The sequence below is a fragment of the Lates calcarifer genome, linkage group LG10 (assembly GCF_001640805.2).
Source record: "Lates calcarifer isolate ASB-BC8 linkage group LG10, TLL_Latcal_v3, whole genome shotgun sequence".
NCBI lineage: Eukaryota > Metazoa > Chordata > Actinopteri > Centropomidae > Lates > Lates calcarifer.
The window spans coordinates 1,708,726-1,732,601 of NC_066842.1; the positions used below are offsets into that span (position 1 = coordinate 1,708,726).

Consider the following 23,876-nt stretch of genomic DNA (forward strand, 5'->3'; position numbering starts at 1 on the left):
TAAATGTGCAGATTTTTATTCTCAGTATTTATTCTCATATCCATGATGTTTCTGAGCATTTAAACTTCTTAAACTGAGTATGAATCAAAAAGTGCTTAACAGGGTGTAAAGAAGACTCACCATAAAACATCCAACATCATTTTTGTTCTCACATCAACAAAAACAGATTTATTCGTCTAAATCAGAATCTTCTCAGAAACTCAAAATGTGAAGGGATTTTAAAGCATCAGCCCACCCTGATTAAAAATAACATGTCATTTTTATTAACTTTCAAGTTGTACTCAAACAGTTGGTAGCAAATATACATATATACAACTTTCTTAGAAAGAAAAACACGAAGAAACAGCAGAGTCCTTTGGCACTTGATGTTGGGTTCAGAGAGGAATGAAAATCAAAATACTCCTGTGATCAGACAGGACGGCGGTGACGGGGTTTTCAGTTTGGGAGAAGTGACCATTAAAAGAAAAATACAAGGTGGAAGTGAAGAAGCCGAGGTTTCTGCTCTTTTGATCTGCGGTCGCTGAGTCGTCCTGCTTTACTCTGGCTCATCCCGGATCATCCTGAAACCCGAGCGTCAGGAAGTGGTTTTAACTCATTCTTTATAAACCAGGTCTCGAGGATCTGGAGGCTACAGGTGTCGTGTTTTGTCTACAGAGACACCAGAGATTTTACAACATGAACCTCTTTTCCCCTCGAGACTCTCGGACTGCTGAAACCTGACATGTTTTCAGTCAGATCAGGATCTGGGTTTTAAAGGATCCTACCAGTGGCTCTGCAGGTTTTAGCTCAGTGTCAACAAATAATGAACATTTTGCTGTAGTTTCCAAACTCTGCTGTGTGAACTGAGGGAAATAAATCTAAGAAGGTGATGATATGATCAGCTCTGCTAATGCTCCTTTAACACCTGTGGGTTTTCATGATTCAGATCTTTAACCACTGACGACTTTTCTCTGCTGCTGTTTGTTTGTGTTTGTTGTTTTCATTTCTGTCTGATTAACAGACTCTTTGCGTCCATCTCAGTGGACATCGTGTTACAGCTGTGAACACTGGATTTCTCTGATAAACATCTTTTAAACTCGGTCATTAAATTCAATTGTGACAAAGTTACACTCGTTGGCGCTCTCTGGTGGACAAACGTCATAGAGACAGTTCCTGAATTATAAGGAAGTATGTAAGGAATCAAATGAACAAACAAGAACGTGGCAAACACAACAATCTACGTTGATTAGAGATGAAACGTCAAATATTTGCTCCTAAAATGTGAGTTTGTTCATGTTTTGTCATAAACGGAATGTTTTCTGACTCCTGCTCAGACAAACATCTGAGGACGTCACATAACGAGCAGATGAACTGATAATTAAAACAGTATTTACTCACTGCTCTGCTGTGATGGACCCGATGACTCAGACAAGTTTCCTGAGTCTTGTTGGTTGAGTTTCACATTAAACAGAAAGGGAGCAGCAGCTGTGGTCAGAGGAGGACAAAGTCAAATTTAAGCCTGAAAACGATGCGGAACACAAAGTAAACATGATGTGTAGTTAAAGAGCAACAACTTGCAAACACACCGGTGTGTGGGTTCATTCACAGAGCAGACGACAGAGCGGCTAATCTGACCTCAGACTCATGATAACTGATGTTATTCCTGACGCAGCAGAACCTCGTTAACATGAACCTGACAGAGTCTTCGTTTGGCTTCCTGTGCAGGTCAAAGGTCACATAAGGTGAGGCAGATGTTTGGTTTAAGAAGAAGAAACTAAAAGTGAACATGAAGAATCTGAAATGTTTCTATCACAGGGGTTTTTGTGTGTAAACGTAGAGAATAAAGTTTAGCAGCATTGGATTTCCAGCACAGTCCTCTCCTCCAGGACTCCAGGACTCCAGGACTCCAGGACCGTGTCTGGGTTTTTGTTCTGTCCTCGTTCACTCCCACCTGTAGAGCTTCAGCATCTTCTCCGTCAGCGAGGCCAGGAAGTGATCCCCGTTCACCGAGAACGGACTGATGTCCAACACCGGGAGGTCGGCCGGGAGCTTCTGAAGGAGAGAGCCACTGCCGGCGTCCCACACCTGAGGAGGAGGAGGAGGAATTAATGAATAAATCCAGATTGTGTTAAAGTCGCGCTGCGTCTACACAGGACTGACCATGGTGGAGTTGGAGGCCTCGTCCCCGGCACAGACCAGCGTCCCTCCTCCGTCCGGACTCCTGAAGACGGCGTTCTTGGTGAGCAGTTTGCAGGACGAGCCGGCGCTGAACGTCTGCACCGGGGAGCAGGAGCAGCTGGGCAGCTGACTGGAGTCCTGCTGGGGGGTCCGGTTCAGAGCCATGAGGACGCAGCGCAGGGACGGGTTGGAGCGTCCTGTGGTGGAGGGGGAGAACCAGAACATGTGTGATCATCAGGTGTTCACAACTGGGCCTGGGTTTCTCACAGGGTCTGGGTCTCACCTGGTCTGTACGTCACCAGGCAGTGGCGGCTCTCCGCCTCCACCTGGATGTCGGTGCAGCCGGCCGTCTCCAGCGGCAGGACGTGGGGTCTGTACGCGGTCTCGCTGACCTGCTCCCAGAAACAGCCGCCCTCCAGAGAGCCCGCGATCAGCCCGCCGCAGGGGAACGAGCTGGACGCCGCCCGGGGGACGTAGCACAGAGACGCCACTGGACACCTGGAAACAGACGGACGGTGAGTTTTAGCTCTCAGTCTGCAGCATGAGTCTGAATCTGATTTGTGGCGGGTGCGTTGTGGACCTGGAGCGGAGCGGCTCCAGCTCTTGGACGTGCGTGCTGGTGTCCCGGGTGTCGTAGACGAGCACGGAGCCGTTGCTCAGGCCGGCGTAGACGTAGTTGCTGTTGTCCAAACACCAGCAGCAGCTCCACACCGGTTTACCTGTGTTATAGGTCTGAACCACGGTGTTGGTCAGCAGACTGTTACACACAGACACACACAGTCAGTCCAGTCATCAGGAATCAAACCCAGCGACGTGTACAGTCACGGTGCGTTTGTGTACCTGGTGAGTTTGATGGTGTTGTCCAGAGCAGCAGACAGCAGCAGGCTGTCGTTCTGTCTGTTGAAGGACAGACCTCGGATCTGTTTGCTGTGGATGGGAACGTACTGACTCGCCTTCATGTTGACCACGCTGACCTTCTTCACCCCGCAGCCTGAACACAGACACAACAGTTACCTGTCACCTGAGAGGAGGACGGACGTCTACAGAGCGAGACCACGGGAAAACGCTTCACGTCACTGTCGTTTTTCTAACGTTATAACTTCAATCTTTAAGCTGATGAAGGATTTTAGTCGTCGGACGTCTGGATCTTCAGTAACCAGAGAAACACGCTGAGTTTTTACTGACGTTAATCAGATGCTCTGTTTGAGGAGGAGGAGAATCCAGCTCCTGAACCATGAACACTGAAGGAATCTGAACCTTCAAATGAAAAACAACAAATTCTTTAAAATGCAATCAAGCCGACTCCCTCTGTCACAGCTGGACTTTGTATTCGCTCGTGGAAAACCCTGAGAAAACCACTTGAAGCTGGTGCTAAAGGTTCGGTTAAGGTCTTGTTTTGTTGAGATATTGTGGTTCTGTCTCCCTGTATCACAACACAAGGCCGTGGATGTTTGTACCGACGATTTCAGAATCGTTTCAACCCCTCGCATCAACCAATCATCTACAGGAAATACTGAGGCGAGGGGCGGCGCCTGCAGGAGGAGCAGGAGAGCGAGAGTCGACATCAACACAAAGGAAAGGCCGAGGACTCACCGGGCACCAGCGTGGCCTGAGGCGAAGGCTGCGAGGCCAGCAGGCAGCTCAGAGGTTCACAGTACGACAACACCCTGCAGCCTCCGGCCTGAGACACTAACACCGCCTTGTAGAAGCTGTACTGAGCCGCCCTGGAGCCGTCGGCCCTCTGAGACACACCGAGGAGCGAGGTCGACCCGAAGGAGGAGAGGAGGAGGAGGAGAGGGAGGAGGAGGAGGGGAATGAGCCTCTACCAGCCTGAGCCATCAGAGCCCTCAGCTCCTATACAACCAGGAAGAGAAGAGGAAGAGACGTCTTAAATCTATGGAGTCCAAGGTGTGCCAAGGTTTCACCTATTAATTCTAATCAGTTTATGAATTTAAAAGCATCTCCTGAGATGGAATATGACCTGTTTATAAATTAACTTAACAGTTAGTCATTTGTGTATGATATAAAGATAAAAGATGGCATGTATTCTATAAATGATCCCGTCTTTAATTTAGAAATGAAATTGGATTAAATGAGTTGCAAAATATTCTTTTAACAAGGCTTTTTAATTTTGACTTAGTAAGTAAAATTATCAATACTTATCAATACATTTAATCTCATATAACCTCTCAGAAATCAATTCAATATTGTCAGTTATTTCTATTTTACTGTACTTGAAATTCAAAAGTGAGCAAATGAATTATAATTAACTACTGAAAAGTGATGAATTATTCCAGCTGCAAACTTCAGTCTATAAATACTGACAGAAATAAATATATGAAACATTTAAAGAGAGAATACTGTATAATGATCAAACTCAAATTAATGTGAATCATCATCAGTGTTTAAGGAAATTAAACTGTGGCTGATACCTGCAGCTCTTGTTGAACTTGTCCATATTGGCTGTTGACGGTCTGAAGTTGGAGTTTACACTTAGCTGATTCCAGTTCAGCCTTTATCCTCAGGGACTGCTCCCGCTCCAGAGACCTGAACACAACACAGTTATCACAATAATACAGGACCAAAAAAGTCCTGCAGAGACGTATTTCTGTAAGCTAACCCTGGAGTTAGCATCAGCCTGGTTCCTCCACAAAAAGCCAATGAGATTCTTTCATTGTGTTTTGGATTATTCCAGAAAATAAACAGTGAGCAGCTAAAGTTTCTGATCCTTCAGGTTTAGTTGATCAGATCATCTTCACAGATGAACACCACTGTTCTGATGTTTGAAGTAAGAAGCTAATGTTAGGCTATAAACCAACTACACCACGGTCACATGACGTCAACGTCTCCACCACTAAGCTTCCAACTGGTCATTTCATTTAGCTCTGAGCTCTTCTACAAAAGCCTTTCTTCTTAGAAAGTTAGTGAGAGTTTGAAAGAGCGTGAGTAGAAACACAACGAGGCTGTAAAGGTGGACTGGTGAGTAGATGGGTTTTCATGTTAACGTCCCCGACAACCTCTGTAGTCTCATTTAGACACTCGTTAGCAACCGCCTTTTTTAAGACACGGAAAAGCTTCAAACATCAGGAGTGGGGGATTTACTGACCCATTTTATGTCCGAGAATAAAACCTGAAAATGTCTGGAGCTTGTGTTAAAACCACAGACCTTATTTCAGACATTTAACCAGAAACACACTGACTGTGGGACGAGGGAACAGGAAGTGCTAACATGCTAACATGCTAACTGACTTCCTGGTTTTAGCACCGCACTAAAACTATCAATAAAATCTCAAAAACGACAACAGATTAGTCAGGATTATTTAACTAACTGGACCTCTGCAGGTCTGTCGTGTTCTCAGAGACTCACTTCTTTAAGCTCTCCTGCTCAGAGTTGTCCAGCGCTCTCAGCTTTGGAGCGTAGAGCAGCACGATGTCCGAACGTTTCGCTTTCTTGTTACACTACAGAGAAAGAACAGCAACGATAAATACAACAATCATCAGGACGACATGTTCGTGTGGCTGTTAAAGTGACTTCACTGACCTGTGGACATTTAGCGGCGGTGCCCTGAGCTTTCAGCCAGCGCTGGATGCAGGTGTAGCCGAAGAGGTGTCCGCAGCGCAGGGCTGAGAGTCTGTGCTCGCCCGCCGTCGTCCACGACTCGAAGCAGATGGTGCAGGTGTCGCCTTCGCCCTCCTCACTGTGAGACGACTGGATGGACGCCGAGACCAACTAGACACGGAGATGATGACAGTTAACGCTACGTGGATATAAATGGCTGCTAAAGAAAGAGTGTTTTTCCTCAATGAAATCTTCATTCCAAGAAGAAGTGACCAACGACGATCCTTTATTTCCAAATGAGGACAGTGACACAAAAACGTAAGTTAAGGTCATTCAGCAGTGCAGTTAATTCAGCATAAAGTATTAACAGCAGGTGTTGGTCACTGTCACTGTGCTCTCCAAACACCTCAGTGGTTATCAGGGATTTAAAGTTTCTTCTAACAAGAAGAAAAAAGAGTTCTCTGCATTAAAATGTTGAAGATGAAGGAAGTAGGGAGTGGTGTGAAGCTTGGAGTGTTACCTGGACGCCCTGATGTTGAGCTTCTGTCCTGTCAGTGTCTGCAGCTGAACTGGAGTCTGAACACAGAGAGAGTTCACACTGGACTCACAGAGCACCACAGTAAAACATGAAATGAGAGTCTACACTGGTCTGTAAAAACTTAAAGAGGAAGTGGATTTAGGTCAGACTCACTGGCTGAACCGGCGTCCTGCGGTTGTGGGTGTTGGGTGGAGGCGCTGAGGTGAGGGCCGGTGGGCGGGGCGGGGTCGACAGGCAACGCCACGGCAGGCGCTCCTTCTTCTGCCTCCGCTTCGTCCTCCTCGTCGGAGTCGCTGACCTCGGTGGTGCTGCCGGACTCCGGTTCGGCCACGGTGGCGGCCGGCGCTCGGAGCAGAAAGTCTGGGAAACCTCTGGAGGGCGCTGCGGTCTGGCTGGGGTAGTGAACCCTGAGGCCCTGCCTGGAGCACCACACACAGATTCAACCCCTCAGGAAAACACAAACTTAGGACAAACATTTCCTGAGGGGAATATCCAGCTGCTATATGCTCCACCCTGTCTGCTGTTTCCTGCTGAGCAGGCAGACAGTGTTTCTCTGTGTAAAATCAGACACTCGTGTTCTTCTACAGCAGATAAACAATCACTGTGAAGCTCAGTAAAGAGTGGAGCAGATTACTGATAATTCTCTGTAGATTCATCACTACAAGCTCCTCTCACACTGTTGGAGACTTCATATTGTGGTTTCCTGGTGTGAGGTGTGTTCAGAGCGACTTTACCCTCCCTGATCCCCAGTAAATATTAAACATGTTCAATATTTCTGATCAGAAATCCTGTTGTGTGGGGGGAACACACACTCTGTGGATTGTCACTTGAAACAGAACGATAGCCGATCAGGAAGGCTTTACCTGACTCTCCTCCGTATGGGTGCCCCCTGAGCGGCTGACTGCGTAGCTGCAGTCCTGCCCACCGCCCTCTGACTGAACGCCCAGGTCGCAGGAAGTCTGGGAGGTGCCCGAGCCGCCGCCTGCCCTCCTCCTCCTCCTCCGTTGTCGCCGTCCTCATCTTCATCCTCGTCCACCTCAGTGCTGCTGCCAGAGTCTGAGATGATGAGCGGTGCCTGGCCCACAGCGGCGACCTCCAGCTGTCCACTGCCTCCTCCCTGTTCCTCCACAGGGGAGTCGACCTCCATGGCCTCCATCTGCACAGAGGAAACAGCAGAGGTTATATTGTTAGTCTCTGCTCGGTCGTAGGTTGAAGTTCTGTTTTTTGAATGATAGTTTCTCTAAAGGACTGGTTACTTCCCCACAGCTACTTCCTTAAAACGTTTCTGTTATGAATCCAGTCCTGGTCTCGCACCGTCCTACAGTCCTGACACTCATAACCTGAGGTCAGAAGCAGCTTTACTTTCGGTTTTCATTAAAACCTGTTATCAGGAGTGACCACATGTGCAGGCAGCCCTTTGGATGAACTTATCTGAGAACGTCAGGTTAGCGAGCTCTGTCACTGCCTTTGAAAAACCTCTTTAATTAAATTCTTTGTTTTTAAGATTGATTGTTTTAATGCAGGTTTTTAATGTGTTTCATTCTGCATTGCTGTTTGTACAGTACAATGTTTTACTAATACATTACTCACCTTTATCTACGTTTGTTTACACTGTGGAACACCCTGTGACCTTAAGCAAAGAAAGATTATTATTATTATTATAGTCTTTAACCACTCAGCCTGTGAAATGTACAATACTTTTTCTATTAACATACAGAAAGTTAAACACTGGAACTGTCTGGAAACACTGTGTTTCTGGTCAGATTTATTGTATTTGTTGCGTACGCTTTGGTGCTTTAATCCTTTTTAATATGATGAATAGAAAGTCCAAGAAATACTGACGTCAGATGACTCAGCTGGAAAGACCTGGGAACATGGAGTCTACAAAACCTTTAAAGAACAGACAGACAAAGTGTTTTTGGATCAGGTCTTCTGTCCTGGACCAAACCTCTGTTCTCTGCTTTTAGGACTAATGAAGTCTAATACACTGTCACATAATTCTGCTGACACTTTAGGATCATTTGACTCGGTATTATAATCAAGAGTATACAAAGTTCCTCCTCCTCCTGAAAGGGAAAGTTCCCCTCAGGATAATCTGAAGCCGCAGGAACCAAACTGCACTGGAGAACTGGGACTAATTTACCCTGGTTTAACACTGGAAAACAAGGATGCAACTTCATATGAAGAGATAATCACTAAATCTAACTCTGCTCTAACCACTGGCTGCACAAGGCTAAAAGTTACACAACCTGCACGTTTTGCTAAGTAGCTAGCTAACGTTGGATGACCTGACTGAGCGGTTCAACAAATAAACTTAATACTTAATCGCTCTCTTTTTTTTTTTTTTTTGTTAATCTGTGGCGGTAAATGCCTCCCGGTGCGTTCCCCCGGGCAGGGTGATGCGCTCTCCGGCTAAGCGCCGAACTATACCCCGCGGTCACTGAGGCCTCCGAGCAAAACAAGCTACCGTTAGCTCCTTGTAGTCAGTTTTAACTTTGACCAACTTGATTTTTGACATAGTTTATTAGCACACTAGCAACACTGTAGAATACTATGTGGAAAAATTAAATATTACATCTGATTCTCTGTTTTTATCTCCTGGTAACCCCCGGCGGTTGAGCTAAAACTAGCTAGCATTTGTGAGGTTGTGAGGCTGCTAACACAGGATTAATGCTCTAATTTACGATTTAACTGGTATTAGTATTCACACAGACACTGTTGTTATTAACCGTGGTGTTGTTGTTGTAAATAAGGTTTAGTAATGAGTCAGCCCGGTTAGCTCGGTAGCTCGGCTGGCTCGTTAGCGGACAGACTCGGTTGTGCTCGCGGTGTAGCAGGAGCAGCACCGCGGTCAGAAGCAGACACCGACCTGGTTGGAAGTGAAGGTTTAACAGCCGCTGGTCCCGCTTTGAAACACCACAACAGGTAGCAACATGGCTCCGCGGTAAATAAAAGGAACAGATCAAACAGGGGGGTCTTGCAGTGGAGGGTTCACAGGTTACTTCCAGTCCACAACAGCGGCGGCATTACAGTCAAGACCGCGGCCAAGGCTCGAATCTCCCGGCGCCAGTCCGCTCTACCCGCCCCATCCTGCCGTGACGTCACTGCCGAAGATCGTATGTTGAGAAAATGAGCGACACAGTCACTGTTTCATAAACCCAGCGACGTCACCGCCGAAGATCGTATGTCATACAGATGGATGACACCCTCGCTGTTTTATAAACCCAGCTAAAACTAATGAAGCTTAATACAATAATAACGCGCAATAAATCCGCCTTAATGAAGGTTATAATGTTCCGTTTTTATTGGTGCTGTTTTAGAGGTGTTGCTGAAGCTGCGAGATCATTTTGGAGGATGTAGTTTGTGATGTTGATGAACTATATTACATTATACAAAAGGGTGTTTCTGTTATTTAGCCTACCCTCATTGATACGAATGGGATTGACAAAATAATAGAAATAGCTGGCAAATGGTTGTCTAGTTGAATTAACAAAAAAATAATGCATGCATGACCTGCTGGTCCTCTTCCACAGTCTGCCATGTTGTGCCGCCATGTTTCTACAGTAGCCCAGAATGGACAAACAGAATACTTTCTGTGTTTTTATTTTGATGCCACAGCTTGACAAAGAAGAGGGACGATGGCACCAGGATGCACTACGGGAAGAAGAGTGAGCCAGCGGATGCTGTTGTTTTGGGAAACATCCTGCTGGGAAACCATGGGTTCTACCATTCACGTGAATGTTACTTTGACACGTACAACCTACAAAAACTTGCTGCTGACCGAGTCCAGCCCCTTCATGGAAATAGTAAATAGTATTCCCAGATGGCAGAAGGATGATGCTCCCTGCCGCTCTGCAAAAATGGTTCAAGAATGGTTTAAGGAACACAACAGTTTTGAGGTGTTGACTTGGCCTAAAATTCTCCAGATCTCAATCCAACTGAGCATCTGTGGGATGTGCTGGACTTAAAGAATATGCTACTGACGGCTTGGTGCCAAATATTACAACATAACTTCAGAGGTCTAGTGGAGTCCATGCCTCAATGGGTCAGGGCTGTTTTGGTGGCATAAGGGGAACCTAGGTGGGTGGTCATATTGTTATGGCTCCTCAGTGTATATATCACTCATTTATGAAGAGAGGATACACAGACTAGTGGATGCCTATTGGCCTGAGGTTGACAAATGTTGCACTGTAGATAAAGCATTTTTATCTATGGGTTCTCCAAGCTGCGATAAAATGACTTGAGTCAGCAGTTCCTCCCATACAGGTTAATATACGTTAATTTAAAACATTTAAGTTACTGCGCTGCTTGTACACATCTCAACCTTCATACACCCTGAGTACTGATGACAAAGAGGCAGAGGTTGAAGAGCTTTCAAGAGTTTACCGCTCCTCTAACTGTGCCACCAAGGTGCGCAGTTTGTCCACCAGCACTGTAGAAGAGAAAGATTGCAGCAGCATTAGTTTTATTATTTGGGGGTTTCCAGTTATGTTGCATCTCCACAAACACCAACAGTCTCCACGATGACTTTCCAATCATAACTACTGGCATCTAAATGTACCTACAGAACTAAAGACAGCAGTACATGAAGTGAAGACAGTGACTAGTTTACCTCCAGCAGATGGTCTCTGGAAGTTGTCATAGGCCCGGCAGGCGTTGATCAGATGTCCCAGTGGTTCAGGACAGTCATCAGGAAGTGGTTCTTGATACCTCTCTTCGTACACTTTCTTATAGATTTCCTCACCTGAGCAACCTGGAAAAAGAACAAATTGTTTGGTAGCATTTTTTACTTTACTACTCTGAGCATAAAAAATACATATTTTCCAACTCAGCACTGTTAACGTCCATTTTTATGCTGATGACACCATTTTGTGAACCATCAGCTCCACTGCAAACCAGGCCTACTCCAGGTTACAGGCTGCTTTCAATGACCTGCAGACCTCCCTGTTTAATTTAAAACATGTTCTAACTACATAATGTGTTTATTTCACAAGCACATGGACCACTGATTTTCTCAATCCTATGCAGCTCCTGTACCTTTTAACAACTGACTTTTAAAACTTAACAAACTGAATATCAAATGCAAAAAAGAGTACATTTAGGGTTAGATACACACCTTCAAAAGGTCTCTTACGTGTTGCAACTTCCCACATGACGATACCAAAGCTGAAAGATAAAATTTCGAAGTTAATGTTATTGTTTCACATAATCACATAATATAAATTCAATGAATTCTGTTGTTTGTCTGTTGTTCAGTATCAGGCATTGGACTACACTGGCTACAGCTGTCTGTATGAACACAACTGGTATCACTCACTAATAAATCAACCATTATAAAGGGATCATAAAGTGGCAACAAATGTTTACTCAATGGTTTTATTAAACCTCCATGGCTGCCTCATTACATTTATACCAGCCAATGGGATGTCTCACTGCAAACTGGCAACTGTTAGTTGTTAAGTTGTTGCAGCAACCAGCAACATTTTAAATGTGGTGATTCTGATATTTTCTTGCTTATTTCTTCAGTTTTCATATGTTGCTAATTAAATGTAGCCTTGACTTTTAATGGGGTAAAATGTTATTTAAATGTACAGTAAAAATGGGCAACAAATCTTTGCGGCACTCGGGGCTCATCCATCTTTGGAACCACTGTTATAAACCTTTAATGAATGGAGGTCGACTAAGAAAGGGGTAAAACATGATTCACATCACTTTAAAAATCATGCACTGTAGGTGTTGTGCAGCTGTAAATAATAATTCCTGGATGGGATCTGACCTGTACATTTCACACTCTTTGCTGTAGTGGCTGATATCACTGAGCATCTGAGGAGAGGAGTAGCACAGGGACCTGGTCTCTTTGTGGTTTGTTGACTTTTTCAGTGACATCTCCGTTTCCACCAGCTCCAAACCTCCCAGCTGAGAAAAAAACATCAACACTTTGTTTATTGTCCTCCCTACCCCTAAATACCAACATTCAATGGGCTGGAAGCAATCCCAGCAAGCACTGACTTCAGTACCTTGACTCTGTAGCCTTCAGCCACTAGGAACTTGTTGCTGTTGATGCATCCGTGCACCTCACTTTTTACTTCAGTCTGATGTAGTCTATGTGAAAAGAATTAATTTTAAGTATCAGATCATTAATTTATTTTGTAGTTTTATTTTGTATTTTGTAGTTTATTTTGTAGTTCTCTGCAGAGCTTTTCAGCCTCATTATTTTGGTTTGGTGGCACATTTACAGCTACTCTCTACTCCAATTACTGAACTTAGTGGAGTGTTTAGCAGCTAAAGAACCTTTTATTTCCCTCAGGAACCGGTGGAGACCAAAATCAGAGCAAAAAGAGAGTTCATTTTATTGTCTTATCATTCCTTGCTCATCATTTAAATCTGTCAATAAATCAGACATGTAATCAATCATTGCAGACTGACCTGTAGAGTCCTTGTGCTGCATCCAGACACATACAAGCTTTCTTGGTCCAGGACAGCATGTTCCCCTGCTCCACCTGCAGAGCTCCAGACAGCACCTGGAAGGCATCACTGAGGCGTTCATTCATACTTTTGAACTCGTCTTCATGGCTGCTGGAGTTCAGGATGCGCTCCACCCAGTTGGCCAAGGTGTACTTCTTGATGAGTTGCTCTGCTGACTTCAGAGTGATGGAGAGTTCTTTGAGGGATTTTTCTAATTCGTCAGAGGATTGGAACATCTCCCTTTGTCTGATGGACCTCACCAGCTCCTCCAGGGCTTTGACTCGGTCAGAAACACGGTGGCAGCGCTTCCTATTGGCTTTCACCTTCTCAACCAGGGCGTAGATCTCTGAGGCAACGGACAGGATGGGCTCTATGAAGTCCATGATGACCAGCTGGAGAGACAGAGAAGAAGTTAACTTATAGCAATGAAACAGGAAAAGTCAGAGCTGAATATAAACTGTGAGCGACAGTTGTCTGACCTGAAATAACCTGAACTAAACTGGGCTGATTTTAATTATATATATTATATCTGACTTAACAAGAGAAGCTGAGATTAGTTATGGTTACTAAACTAGAACACCAAATGTGGTTATTATAATTATATATATAGAAACAGACCTGCTGGCTGTTTTATCAAAAAACCCAAACACTGAAGATAGAGTGTTGATATACTTCAACAGAAAGGAGGATTCAGTAAGATATGTGTCATAGTTTTCATTGTTAAACATCTGATAAGGTCTCTGGACATATTTAGATTCGCAGAGACTTGTCTTGCCTCTCAGAGATCAAATGTAAAACTTCTCCAACAAAAACCAAGTTGAAATTGGAATAAAATATAATACTCTTGACATTAAAGACTTTTAAGAACTGAAACAAGAGCAGTCAAAGAGTAAATGGAAAAAACTTGACACTCTCATCCTCTTTGTGTAACTTTCTACTTAAATTCATATCATGTTAAACACAAATTCAATCAGAGAGGCCTTTAATGCTGAGCTAAGCCTTCAGGTAAGAGAGGAAACGGTCCATCAATAATTCATGTTGACAGTATAACATATCACTGGGTCATAGTCCATCACTCAGAGGCTGATGTTACAGTTCTGCAACTTTTTGGCCATAAACCAAAGTTGTCTTAGAATCCTACATCCTGAGAGGAACATGAATGTCTCAATCAGATTTTATTGCAAGCCATAGTTGTATTTGTTGAGATATTTCACTCGAAACCAAAATGTCAATGTAAAGTGTTCACCCTCTGGGAAACATGATCCAGTACTTGTTGAGGTGTAGGATGAGTTGAATTTTTTTCTGATTGATTATTCATTATTAAATATATTTCCTCTCCCATTAACCATCTGACAACACCTCAGATTTATCAGTTGTCCCTTTAAAGGGTTCTGCATGAATACTTTTATTTTTGATACTTAAAAGTACATTTTGCTGATGACACTTCTAACTTTTAAGTTGAATAGGATACTGATAAGTTTATAGTTGTTATACAGATGAACAAATCAAACATTGTTTTCTGCTGCTCAGTGAAAACATGATTGCAATAAAAAATAATATTCTGTAAAATCTCCAATCCATTACTCATCTGCGTTTCCATTTAAAGCTCCAGTATGGGAATATGTGTTCAGTTCTTGTTTGTCTGCAAATCTGGATCTTCTTAGATTATGTACAGAAGATTAGATCTACATTTGTTTAGTAGAGAAATACTTTGTTCATCATTATTTCATCTGCACCCTTCGCTCCCACTCTTTCCTCTCTCCCTCAGCCTGTTCATTCACGTTAGAAGGTAAACTCCACCTTACCTCCACCTGATCTAAATATTGGATCTGCAGTGGATTAACATGTTCACAGAGTCAACAGCAGAGACACACAGAGCTGTCAGCACAAAAAAAAAAAGATAATTTACCTGTGGGTGGGAGTCAATGAAAGCTGTCTGTCTTGATCCACAGATATGCTGTGTGAGTGCTGGGATAAAATGAAACTGGTCTCTGTAAACTTCAACTCCTCCCTCTACCACTCCCTACTTCCTGTCTGGCTTTTAGGGTTCCTCAGCTTCCCACATCGGTGGAACCTTTTGAGTACCACCAGGAACCCGTTTAAACACACTGAGGATCTCAGGATGGTTTATCAGGTTGTTTGAGGAACCCCTTTTTCCAGCATGGTCTGGAACCACTTGGGGTACTTCAAAGCACCATATCCTAATCATGGGAGGTTACTCAAGGAACTTCATCTTATTTGGGGGTATTTTAGCCTAATACTACTACCACTACTACGTTACAAGTAAAATGTAATTTGAGGATAAAAAGAAAATGGAAGATGTGGAAACAGAAAACCACACATCATGAAAAGAGTTATTCCAGCGAGATTAAATAATTAATATGGGAAGCAAAGAGCCCCTCATTTGAAGTAGTTGCAGTGAGAGGAGGATGGCCACAGAAAATATTCACATTTCATGGCAACTTGGGTTCAAATGAACAATTTTATTGAAGATTTTTGCTAAAATATGAACATGATGAGGTTTCTTGCTTGTTTGTTTAAGTGAGGAAGACTGAAAATCACCACTAACATCAAACACTGCTTTTATTCACAGAGACTCAGTGATGATGGTAAACATAAAGGGTAAAACATGAAACATGGGGTTGGAAAGTTTTGTAACAGTTTGAGAAAATAACCACTAGGTGGAGGCTTTTTCTATTTGATGAGATGGAGTTACAGCAGTTCCCTGAGCTAGTGTTATCTGTAAGTTTGTACATGTATGAGATTTATATACTGTTCATTCATGAAGAGAGGATACACAGGGTAGTAAAGGCCTGTTGTCGATTAATAAAAAAAAACAACATAATCCTAACCCAGACCCATTTTAAGTGACAATGCTGTTTAAACTCAGCACAACTGTAAATTGACTTAGGGGGGACCCATCCCTTACTCTGTCTGAGCAGAGTAAATGCTTACCCACCAGCTACAGTAAACTGAAACTCCCAGTTTTCCACAATTGCACAAATAGTTTCCTTTCAACCTTCATAAACCCATAAACATCAGAGTACTGATGACAAAGCAACAGAGGCTGAAGACTTTTCAGGAGTTTATTGCTCCTCTAACTGTGTCACCACGGTGCGCAGTTTGTCCACCAGCACTGTAGAGGAGAAAGATTACAGCAACATTAGTTTTATTATTTAGTATGTGCATCTCCACAAACACCAACAGTCTCCACGAAGACTTTAAAATCATTACTACTGATGATGTACCTACAGACCTAAAGACAGTAGTACATGAAGTGAAGACAGTGACTAGTTTACCTCCAGCAGATGGTCTCTGGAAGTTGTCATAGGCCCGGCAGGCGTTGATCAGATGTCCCAGTGGTTCAGGACAGTCATCAGGAAGTGGTTCTTGAAACTTCTCTTCAGACACTTTCTTATAGATTTCTGTACCCAAGCAACCTGGAAAAAGAGCAAGAGCACTTTATCACCATAGGTGGAAGGTTCCCTAGTAGTTGCAGCTGCAGTGGAACATACAGAACAATGAACAATTTAAAACGTTTCAGTTGTTTTAACCTGAATTTAAAAGCATGCCCAAGGATGGGAGCTGCAAATAAACTTCACACACATGTCCTATATGCATTGAGTTGCTTCTCTTTATGTAACAAGCAGTCAGGCTCTAGACCTGCTGCATAAGAACTGCTGCAAATGCTAAAATAAGCTTTCTGTGGTTTGGTGTTTGTGCTCACAACTGCCTTGAATCATATCTCTCTGACAGACTTCAAACTGCTGTTGTCAGTATTTTCAGCTCAAGTCCCTACATGATTGGTAAGGACGTCTCTCAAGAATCAGTATCAGACTCACTGCTATTTACCCTGTGCAAAAATTTTTTTTCCCAACTCAGCACTGTTAATGTCTATTTTTATGCTGATGACACTATTTTGCAAACCGTCAGCTCCACTGCAAATCAGGCTACTCCAGGTTACAGGCTGCTTTCAATGACCTGAAGACCTCCCTGTTTAATTTAAATTTTTTGACCACTGATGTTCTCAATCCTATCCAGCTCCTGTGACTTTTAGCAGCTGACTTTTAAAACTAAATAAATACAAAAATGAGCTTATACAAAAAACACTACATTTAGGGTTAGGGATGAATAATCTGCAGATACAAACCTTCAAATGGTCTCTTACGCGTTGCAACTTCCCACAGGACTATCCCAAAGCTGAAAGACAACATTGCTAAGTTAATGAGGAGTTTTATTGTTTAATTCTGTAATTTATAATTTAGTAATTTCAGCTGTTTGTCTATGGTATGGTAAACACTTAATAAATGGAGGTTGAAGCGAAAGTGGTACCACATGATTTACAACACTTTAAAAATCATGCACTGTAGATGCAGCTGTGTACAGGATAATCCCCTGGACAGTATCTGACCTGTACATCTCACACTCTTTGCTGTAGACGTAGTTGATGTCATTAAGCATCTGAGGAGAGGAGTAGCACAGGTTCCTGGTTCCTTTGTACTTTGTTGACTTTTTCAGTGACGTCTCTGTTTTTGCTAGCTCAAAACCCCCCAGCTGAGAAAATAAATAAACAAATAACACATCAAAACTTTATTCTTTGTCATCGCCAGCCTTAAATACCACAAATACCATCATTCACTGGGCTGGAAGCAATCCCAGCATGCACTATTTTCAGTACCTTGACTCTGTAGCCTTCAGCCACCAGGAACTTGCTGCTGGTGATGCATCCATGAACCTTACTTTTTACTTCAGTCTGGTGCAGTCTACAAGAAGACAATTAATTTGATCATAAACATCAGATCATAAACTGTAAATTTAATCAATGTTTTATATCAACACTGAATCCAGTGAGGCCTTATGATGGACTGGCCATCAAGCTCCAAAAATCCTAACATCCACCAAGAATGCAAGAGCTAATAGTTTGTGAGAGGATTATTTATGTCATAAAATTCAAAGAGAAATCATAGAAATGTTGCCATCTAGTGGCCAAAAACTAATCATTTACTATTTATACAGATTTATTTTAATAATAGAATATGTTTTCAGTCCTATTTCCAGTTTGCCTTGTAAGTGAGCGCAAAATCTCAAAAGCTTGTTGCAAGATAAGTTTTTGTCATGAATAGTGGCATCATGTGGCCAGTTATAAAATTAATTTTAAAGAATTTAATTTACCAGATTAACAAAAATAAACACACTGTCTGTTTATTTTAACCATTAAGGATTTCTAAATTGATTTCAAGAAAATTCTGTATTTTTATGATATGAATCAATATCATGGTGTAAGATAAAAACCCTCTGTCAAGGTACATTTAGTCTGTATAATTTACCCAATTTGATCTATTTATAAATAAAGATTTATATGGGACATGATCAGATCTAAATCTGTCAATAAATCAGACATGTAATCAATCCATTGCAGACTGACCTGTAGAGTCCTTGTGCTGCATCCAGACACATACGAGCTTTCTTGGTCCAGGACAGTTTACGATTAGAATCCAGAACCTGCCGGAGACTTCCCTTCTCACAGTACTCCATGATAATGAGGAACTGAGGGTTGGGTCCTACAGACAATCACAAACACACATCACATTATTATAATTAAGGTGTATGTGGCTGATATTCTGTGATTTACATCCTCACTGATACTCACCGTCCTCATCCTGGACACAGATACCAAACATTCGCAGGATGTTGGGCGACTCAAACCGTCTCATGGTCTCAACTTCCTTCTTGAAAATGGACTGTATCTCCCTACACATGGAGAAAATGTTCAGGCCGACAGTGAATATGTGTCAATTATAGAGTGTCTGATACTTGAACACACCAGGCTATCTGTGAACACAAAGACTGAACTCAAAGTGACTCATTACAAGAACAAGTTTTCAGTCCAACCAAATATCACAGACTTTTATTTTATTAACTAATCCTCCTCCTTGGTTACCATCATCACATCATTACACTGGAGTTATTCTCTAATCAAAAAGGACTCGATTCCTGTATCTTGATTTAGTATTACCCTGCAGGATGGCACAGACCTTGCACTGGCGTTCATCTGGTCCCTGTATCTCTTGACAGCCACTGTGAATCCATGATACTGTCCTCTGTAGACCTCAGACGTCTGGGTTTTCATGAAAGGCTCTTTGGGATGTTCGTACTTCACTTCATCGGACTTGATCATTCTGATGACCTCATCTGTGACGCTGGGCTTATTCACTGTGAAAATACACAGTCAAAAATTATTGTTCAGGTGGAATCGGGAGGGAGAATGACCCATTAGGGAAAGAGCAAAGGTTGGACACTTTATTATATTCAGTGTTCTCCCAGTAACAGCCATTTCACAACTCAAAATGTCCATTAAACCTGCTTCTGATGTTTGACCATCTCATTTACACATCCACCAGTTACAGAGCCCAATAGTCCATTTCTTAAGCTCTGTTCTTGGTCTCCACCACCTCCTGAGGGAAATCTCTGCTCTCTGACTGGGTCTGTCTGCTGTTTGACAGATGGGAATTGTTTCTAGAAATAACTAGTATTTTTAAGACATGGGGAAATCAGTCCCTTAAAGTTTCTGTATATGTCATTTCTGTATATTGTTCTGTCACAGATAATGTGAGTTTCAAACATTATTTCTGAGACAAAAGCTGTGGAAACAAAGAGGGAGGCAACACAGCAATTAACAAGGCAGAGCAAAGCGTACAGACTCACTGTGTCTACGATCAACAGCTGGGTGAGCTCAAGGGAGGAAAATAATTCAGGAAAAATAACTTAACATTTATTTATACTTTCCAGAATATCCAAAAAATATGATTATACCTATGCCTGTTCCATTATTTCTACACTGCTACAGCTTCTATTACTAGCTGACAATTACTGACGCTGAAGCTCATGTTGTGGTGTACTCACACATCTCCACGACCTTGTTCACGTTGGTTTTGACACTTTCAAATTCTCTCAGCATGGCCTCTGTCCTCTCTTGCTGTGTTTTCATGTACTCCAGGAGCACTGAGGAACAGACAAACACTGATGACATGAAGGCATCCAGACTCTGAATCCTGTTAAACATCTCTACTCTCACTTTCAGCAAAGACAGTTTTGGAGGAATTTAAGTTTAAGCACATTACAAAGACTCTAAGAAACAATGTGTTCAACTAGAGTCCAGTTTTCAAAAATCTGATGAAGACCAAGAAACTCAGATTTTTCTAAAAGCCTCAATATATCCTACTAAGTCTTTTGTATTTCTACAATCAGTCCCAACATAAATGTGGCATCAAGTTTCAGGGTTCATAAAAAGGTTCCAGAGTTCTTGAAAAAGGTCCTGCAGTTGTCAAGAGATTAATCTATACCAAGATTTTTGCATTTTTATGTGATTTATTCTGTAGCTCCTGATGTAAATTATTCTAAATTCTCAAAAAAAATTTAATTTAAGTCTATGCAGGCTGACACACTGATGCATATGATTTTTGCTCAACCGATCCTACAAAGGCCAAGTCAAAATTAGTTTCCCTCACATGTCTTCAGTTCTGTGTCGTCCTCCCTCCCGTCCACCTCATCTTCTTTCTCTCTGGAGGTCAGTTCGAACACCTTGTACAGCATGTTTCCCTGCTCCACCTGCAGAGCTCCAGACAGCACCTGGAAGGCATCGTTGAGGCGTTCGTTCACACAGCTGAATTCATCCCCGTGGCTGCTGGAGTTCAGGATGCGCTCCACCCAGTTGGCCAAGGTGTACTTCTTGATGAGTTGCTGTGCTGATTTCAGAGTGATGGAGAGTTCTTTGAGAGGCTTTTCTACCTCAGTTTGGACCATCTTCCTCTGTCTGATGGACCTCACCAGCTCCTCCAGGGCTTTGACTCGGTCAGAAACACGGCGGCAGCGCTTCCTATTGGCTTTCACCTTCTCAACCAGGGCGTAGATCTCTGAGGCAACGGACAGGATGGGCTCTATGAAGTCCATGATGACCAGCTGGAGAGACAGAGAAGAAGTTAGCTTATAGTGAATTAACCTAAACTGGGCTCATTAAATTCTTTTTATGACATCTGCTGACAGTAAAAAACTATCACTATCCTCTGTTTGTTCAGGCTGTCATCCAAAGGATAATAATCATGTAGAACCAACCACAGCAGCTCCTACTATTATGGGTAAGTAAGAATGATCAGGAACTGGCTTGAATTTAATTAAAGTGAACTGAACATTATGTGCAGAGAAAATTTCCCATGGGAGTGTTCCTGATTCAGTCAGGGAGGCCTGAGCTAAGCTTTCAGGTGAGAGAGAAAACAGTCCATCAACATGTGACGGTGTAACATATCACAGTGTCACAGTCCATCACCCTGAGGCTGTAGGTCTCATATAGAAACCGACCTCCCTGCTGTTTCATCCATTCACTCAAACACACGGGAAAATTAACTCCACAGCAGGAACTGAAACTTTTCTGATGTGACAGAGAGTTGATTTACTGTGACAGATTTGGACAGATTTGATGTCACAGGATTTTCGTTGCTAAACACACAATCAGGTCTCTGGACATTTCCTGAGACTGATCTTGCCTCTAAGACACTGAAAGTAAAACTTCTCAAACAAAAACCAAGTTGAAATTGGAATAAAAATGTAACTCTGACGTTAAAGGACTTGTAAGAACTGAAACAAGACCAGTCATACAGTAAATGGTTATGGTAAATGGACCTGTAGTTCTTCTGTACTTTATGATTCTTTTCTGCTGTTTGTGTTGTTGTTACTGTTTCACTGACTGAATGTCATTCAAATACTGCACCTAAGTACAAGTTTGAGGTACTTGTACTTTAGTTAAAGTTTTCGATTTGATCTTGCTCTGCTTTGTTTAGGGAAAGGTTGAACTTTTTACTCCACTACATTAATTACTTTTCAGAAAAAGCTGCACACACACAAATAAACCATGTGATACTATACTCTTTTAAAATACGACAGTGTTTAGATTAAAGATTAAACTAGTGGTTCATAATCGTTCTTCTCTTACAGAAAAAAACAGAATCTGTTTGTGGCCCTTTGTCATTTAAACTTCTCCTATGGTTTTATATAAATAATTGTTTGAAGGCACAGATTATTCAGTACTCAATGTATTTCCTCTCCCATTAATCATCTAACAACCTCTCAGATTTATCTGGTGTAGGTTGGTTTTCTCCATGAGCATTTTAAATACATTTTGCTGGTGATACTTTTGTACTTTAACTTGATTGGGCTTTTGAATGCAGAACTTTTACTAATTATTTTCATACTAATGCATTCGTACTTTTATTTAATGAACGAAGCACTTAGCCTTACAATATACAAATGAACAGTACTTTTACTTTTGATATTCAAAAGTACATTTTGCTGATGAGCTTTTTAAGTTGAGTATTTAATGCAGTACTTTAGGTTTATAGTTGTTATACAGATGAACAAGTCAAACATTGTTCTCTGCTGCTCAGTGAAAACATTTGACATAAAAAATCCTATTCTGTGAAATCCCCAACCCATAACTCATCTGCACTTCCATTTAAAGCTACAGTATGGGTGTTTGTATTCAAATCTGGATCTTCTTAGACTGTGTACAGAGGATTAGCTCTTTATTTATTTGGTAGAGAAATGCTTTGTTTATCATTCTTTCCTCTCTCCCTCAACCTGTTCATACATGTTAGCAGGTAAACTCTGCCTTAAACACACTGCAGAGCCTCTCCTCAGAGCAGAGAGCAGCAGAAAGCAGCAATTATCACCACCTTTGCCCTCAAGGGAAAAACTTTGTGTCAGCCTGTGATAGGTTTCACTTGGTGAAGCCTCAAACCTGAAGGTGAGAGGCTGTGTGAAAGGTTTCTCTTTAGCAATGCTACAAACCAACAGAACAATATACAGACTTGTTGTGTCCTGATCTAAACACTGAATGTACTGAAGACTAACCTGCCCACAGAGTCAACAACCAGAGGAAACTCACGGAGCTGTCAGCACACATAATCACAAAAACACAAAGATTATTTACCTGTAAGTAGCAGTCAATGAAAGCCGTCCGTCTCGACCTGATGTGTGTTGTTTGAACGCTGGAAGAAAATGAAACTGGCCTCTTTAGACTTCAGCTCCTCCTTTTGCTGTTGCTCCCTACTTCCTGTTTCTCTCTGACAGTTAAAGTCCTCCCCCTCCTGGGCTTTGTGCATGCTCTTCTGCTCTGACACACCCGGGATTTATTTAACTTATCCTTGAAGCAGAAGCGTAACTCACTGCACGGTGACAATAGAGGTGGAGGGTCGGTGAAGTCTGGAGGTTTCATGATTCATTGTTATACTGATGACCTGTCAGACTGGTTTCAGGTGAAACACTCAGAGTCAGAGGTGTTGGAGGGAGGGGAGTAATGCATCTGAATACCAGAGCCCTAAAGTGCTGAGAAGCCTGGAGATAAAAGAGAAGCCCTAACAAAAAATGAAGCGCCTTTCCAAGACTTTAAGTTCCCTTTCATAGTTACAGCAACACATTTCCACATTTTATTAAGAATAAATCAACTGTAAATGACAAGAGAGGCAAACCATGGACACAGTGTCTCATCCCAGGTGCTGAAACAAAGTCAAACAAATAAACTCTTATCAAACAGATGAATAACACAAAGTAGATTATCCTGTTCTGACAGCTTAAATCCCAAAACTGAAACCTGTTTGACTGAAACAGATCTGCGTGAATAACCTGTCAATCTCCAGTCTCACAGACCAATCCAGAAACTTTGCATGTTCAGTAAGTTTTAAGTTTTATAACTTGGACCCTCAGTGAAGAGTTTATGTAACTTTTGAAGCCTGGTAAACAGCAAAGAGTGAACATCAACCAGGTATCACAGTCAGTATCACAATAAATCATCCAGTCATTCCTCCTCAGTGTAGAGGCCAGCCTTATTCTAAGAGCTATAACCATATAATGATCTGTCTCTAATCATATCACTCCAAACATGCTGAAACTGTAGCTTTTCACAGCCTCACCACTGTTGGAATGACTCCTCATGATGAGTCATTCTTGAATCTTTTTCCCCAGAGTCTGCACACATGACCATAGCATCTCATGATGTCTATAGTCCCTGATAATACACACTGTTATTCACAGTAATGGGGACATTGTGGAGAAAAATGTTGTTGTCATTCACCTCTGTTGTACTGAGGTGGATGCAGACAGAGGGAG

At 42.3% G+C, this 23,876-nt stretch overlaps 3 protein-coding genes across 3 annotated transcripts; all 3 read right to left on the minus strand.

Annotated features, from left to right (window-relative positions):
• Window positions 1-136: 136 nt before the first annotated feature.
• rfwd3 (ring finger and WD repeat domain 3) lies at window positions 137-9,358 on the minus strand. The gene is given in 15 exon segments (XM_018660467.2): window positions 137-2,064; window positions 2,140-2,354; window positions 2,441-2,655; window positions 2,738-2,914; window positions 2,998-3,148; window positions 3,751-3,937; window positions 3,940-4,011; window positions 4,590-4,704; window positions 5,525-5,616; window positions 5,699-5,887; window positions 6,237-6,292; window positions 6,408-6,673; window positions 7,118-7,410; window positions 7,845-7,884; window positions 9,124-9,358. Coding segments are annotated over 13 exon segments (2,172 nt in total). The 5' UTR covers window positions 7,845-7,884; window positions 9,124-9,358; the 3' UTR covers window positions 137-1,920.
• Window positions 9,359-9,553: 195 nt separating this feature from the next.
• On the minus strand, window positions 9,554-13,118 carry LOC108872682 (mixed lineage kinase domain-like protein). Its single transcript, XM_051073279.1, has 5 exons — window positions 12,677-13,118; window positions 12,031-12,278; window positions 11,371-11,420; window positions 10,867-11,007; window positions 9,554-10,686 (listed from the first exon to the last, which is right to left on the minus strand). The coding sequence occupies exons 1-5, from the start codon at window positions 13,100-13,102 to the stop codon at window positions 10,637-10,639; spliced, it is 915 nt and encodes a 304-aa protein (XP_050929236.1). The 5' UTR covers window positions 13,103-13,118; the 3' UTR covers window positions 9,554-10,636.
• A 2,064-nt stretch (window positions 13,119-15,182) lies between these two features.
• LOC108872681 (mixed lineage kinase domain like pseudokinase) lies at window positions 15,183-22,845 on the minus strand. Its single transcript, XM_018660495.2, has 11 exons — window positions 22,702-22,845; window positions 20,228-20,678; window positions 19,623-19,721; window positions 18,755-18,932; window positions 18,370-18,470; window positions 18,145-18,280; window positions 17,398-17,482; window positions 17,131-17,273; window positions 16,870-16,919; window positions 16,019-16,159; window positions 15,183-15,855 (listed from the first exon to the last, which is right to left on the minus strand). The coding sequence occupies exons 2-11, from the start codon at window positions 20,667-20,669 to the stop codon at window positions 15,806-15,808; spliced, it is 1,425 nt and encodes a 474-aa protein (XP_018516011.1). The 5' UTR covers window positions 20,670-20,678; window positions 22,702-22,845; the 3' UTR covers window positions 15,183-15,805.
• Between the last annotated feature and the right edge of the window lie 1,031 nt (window positions 22,846-23,876).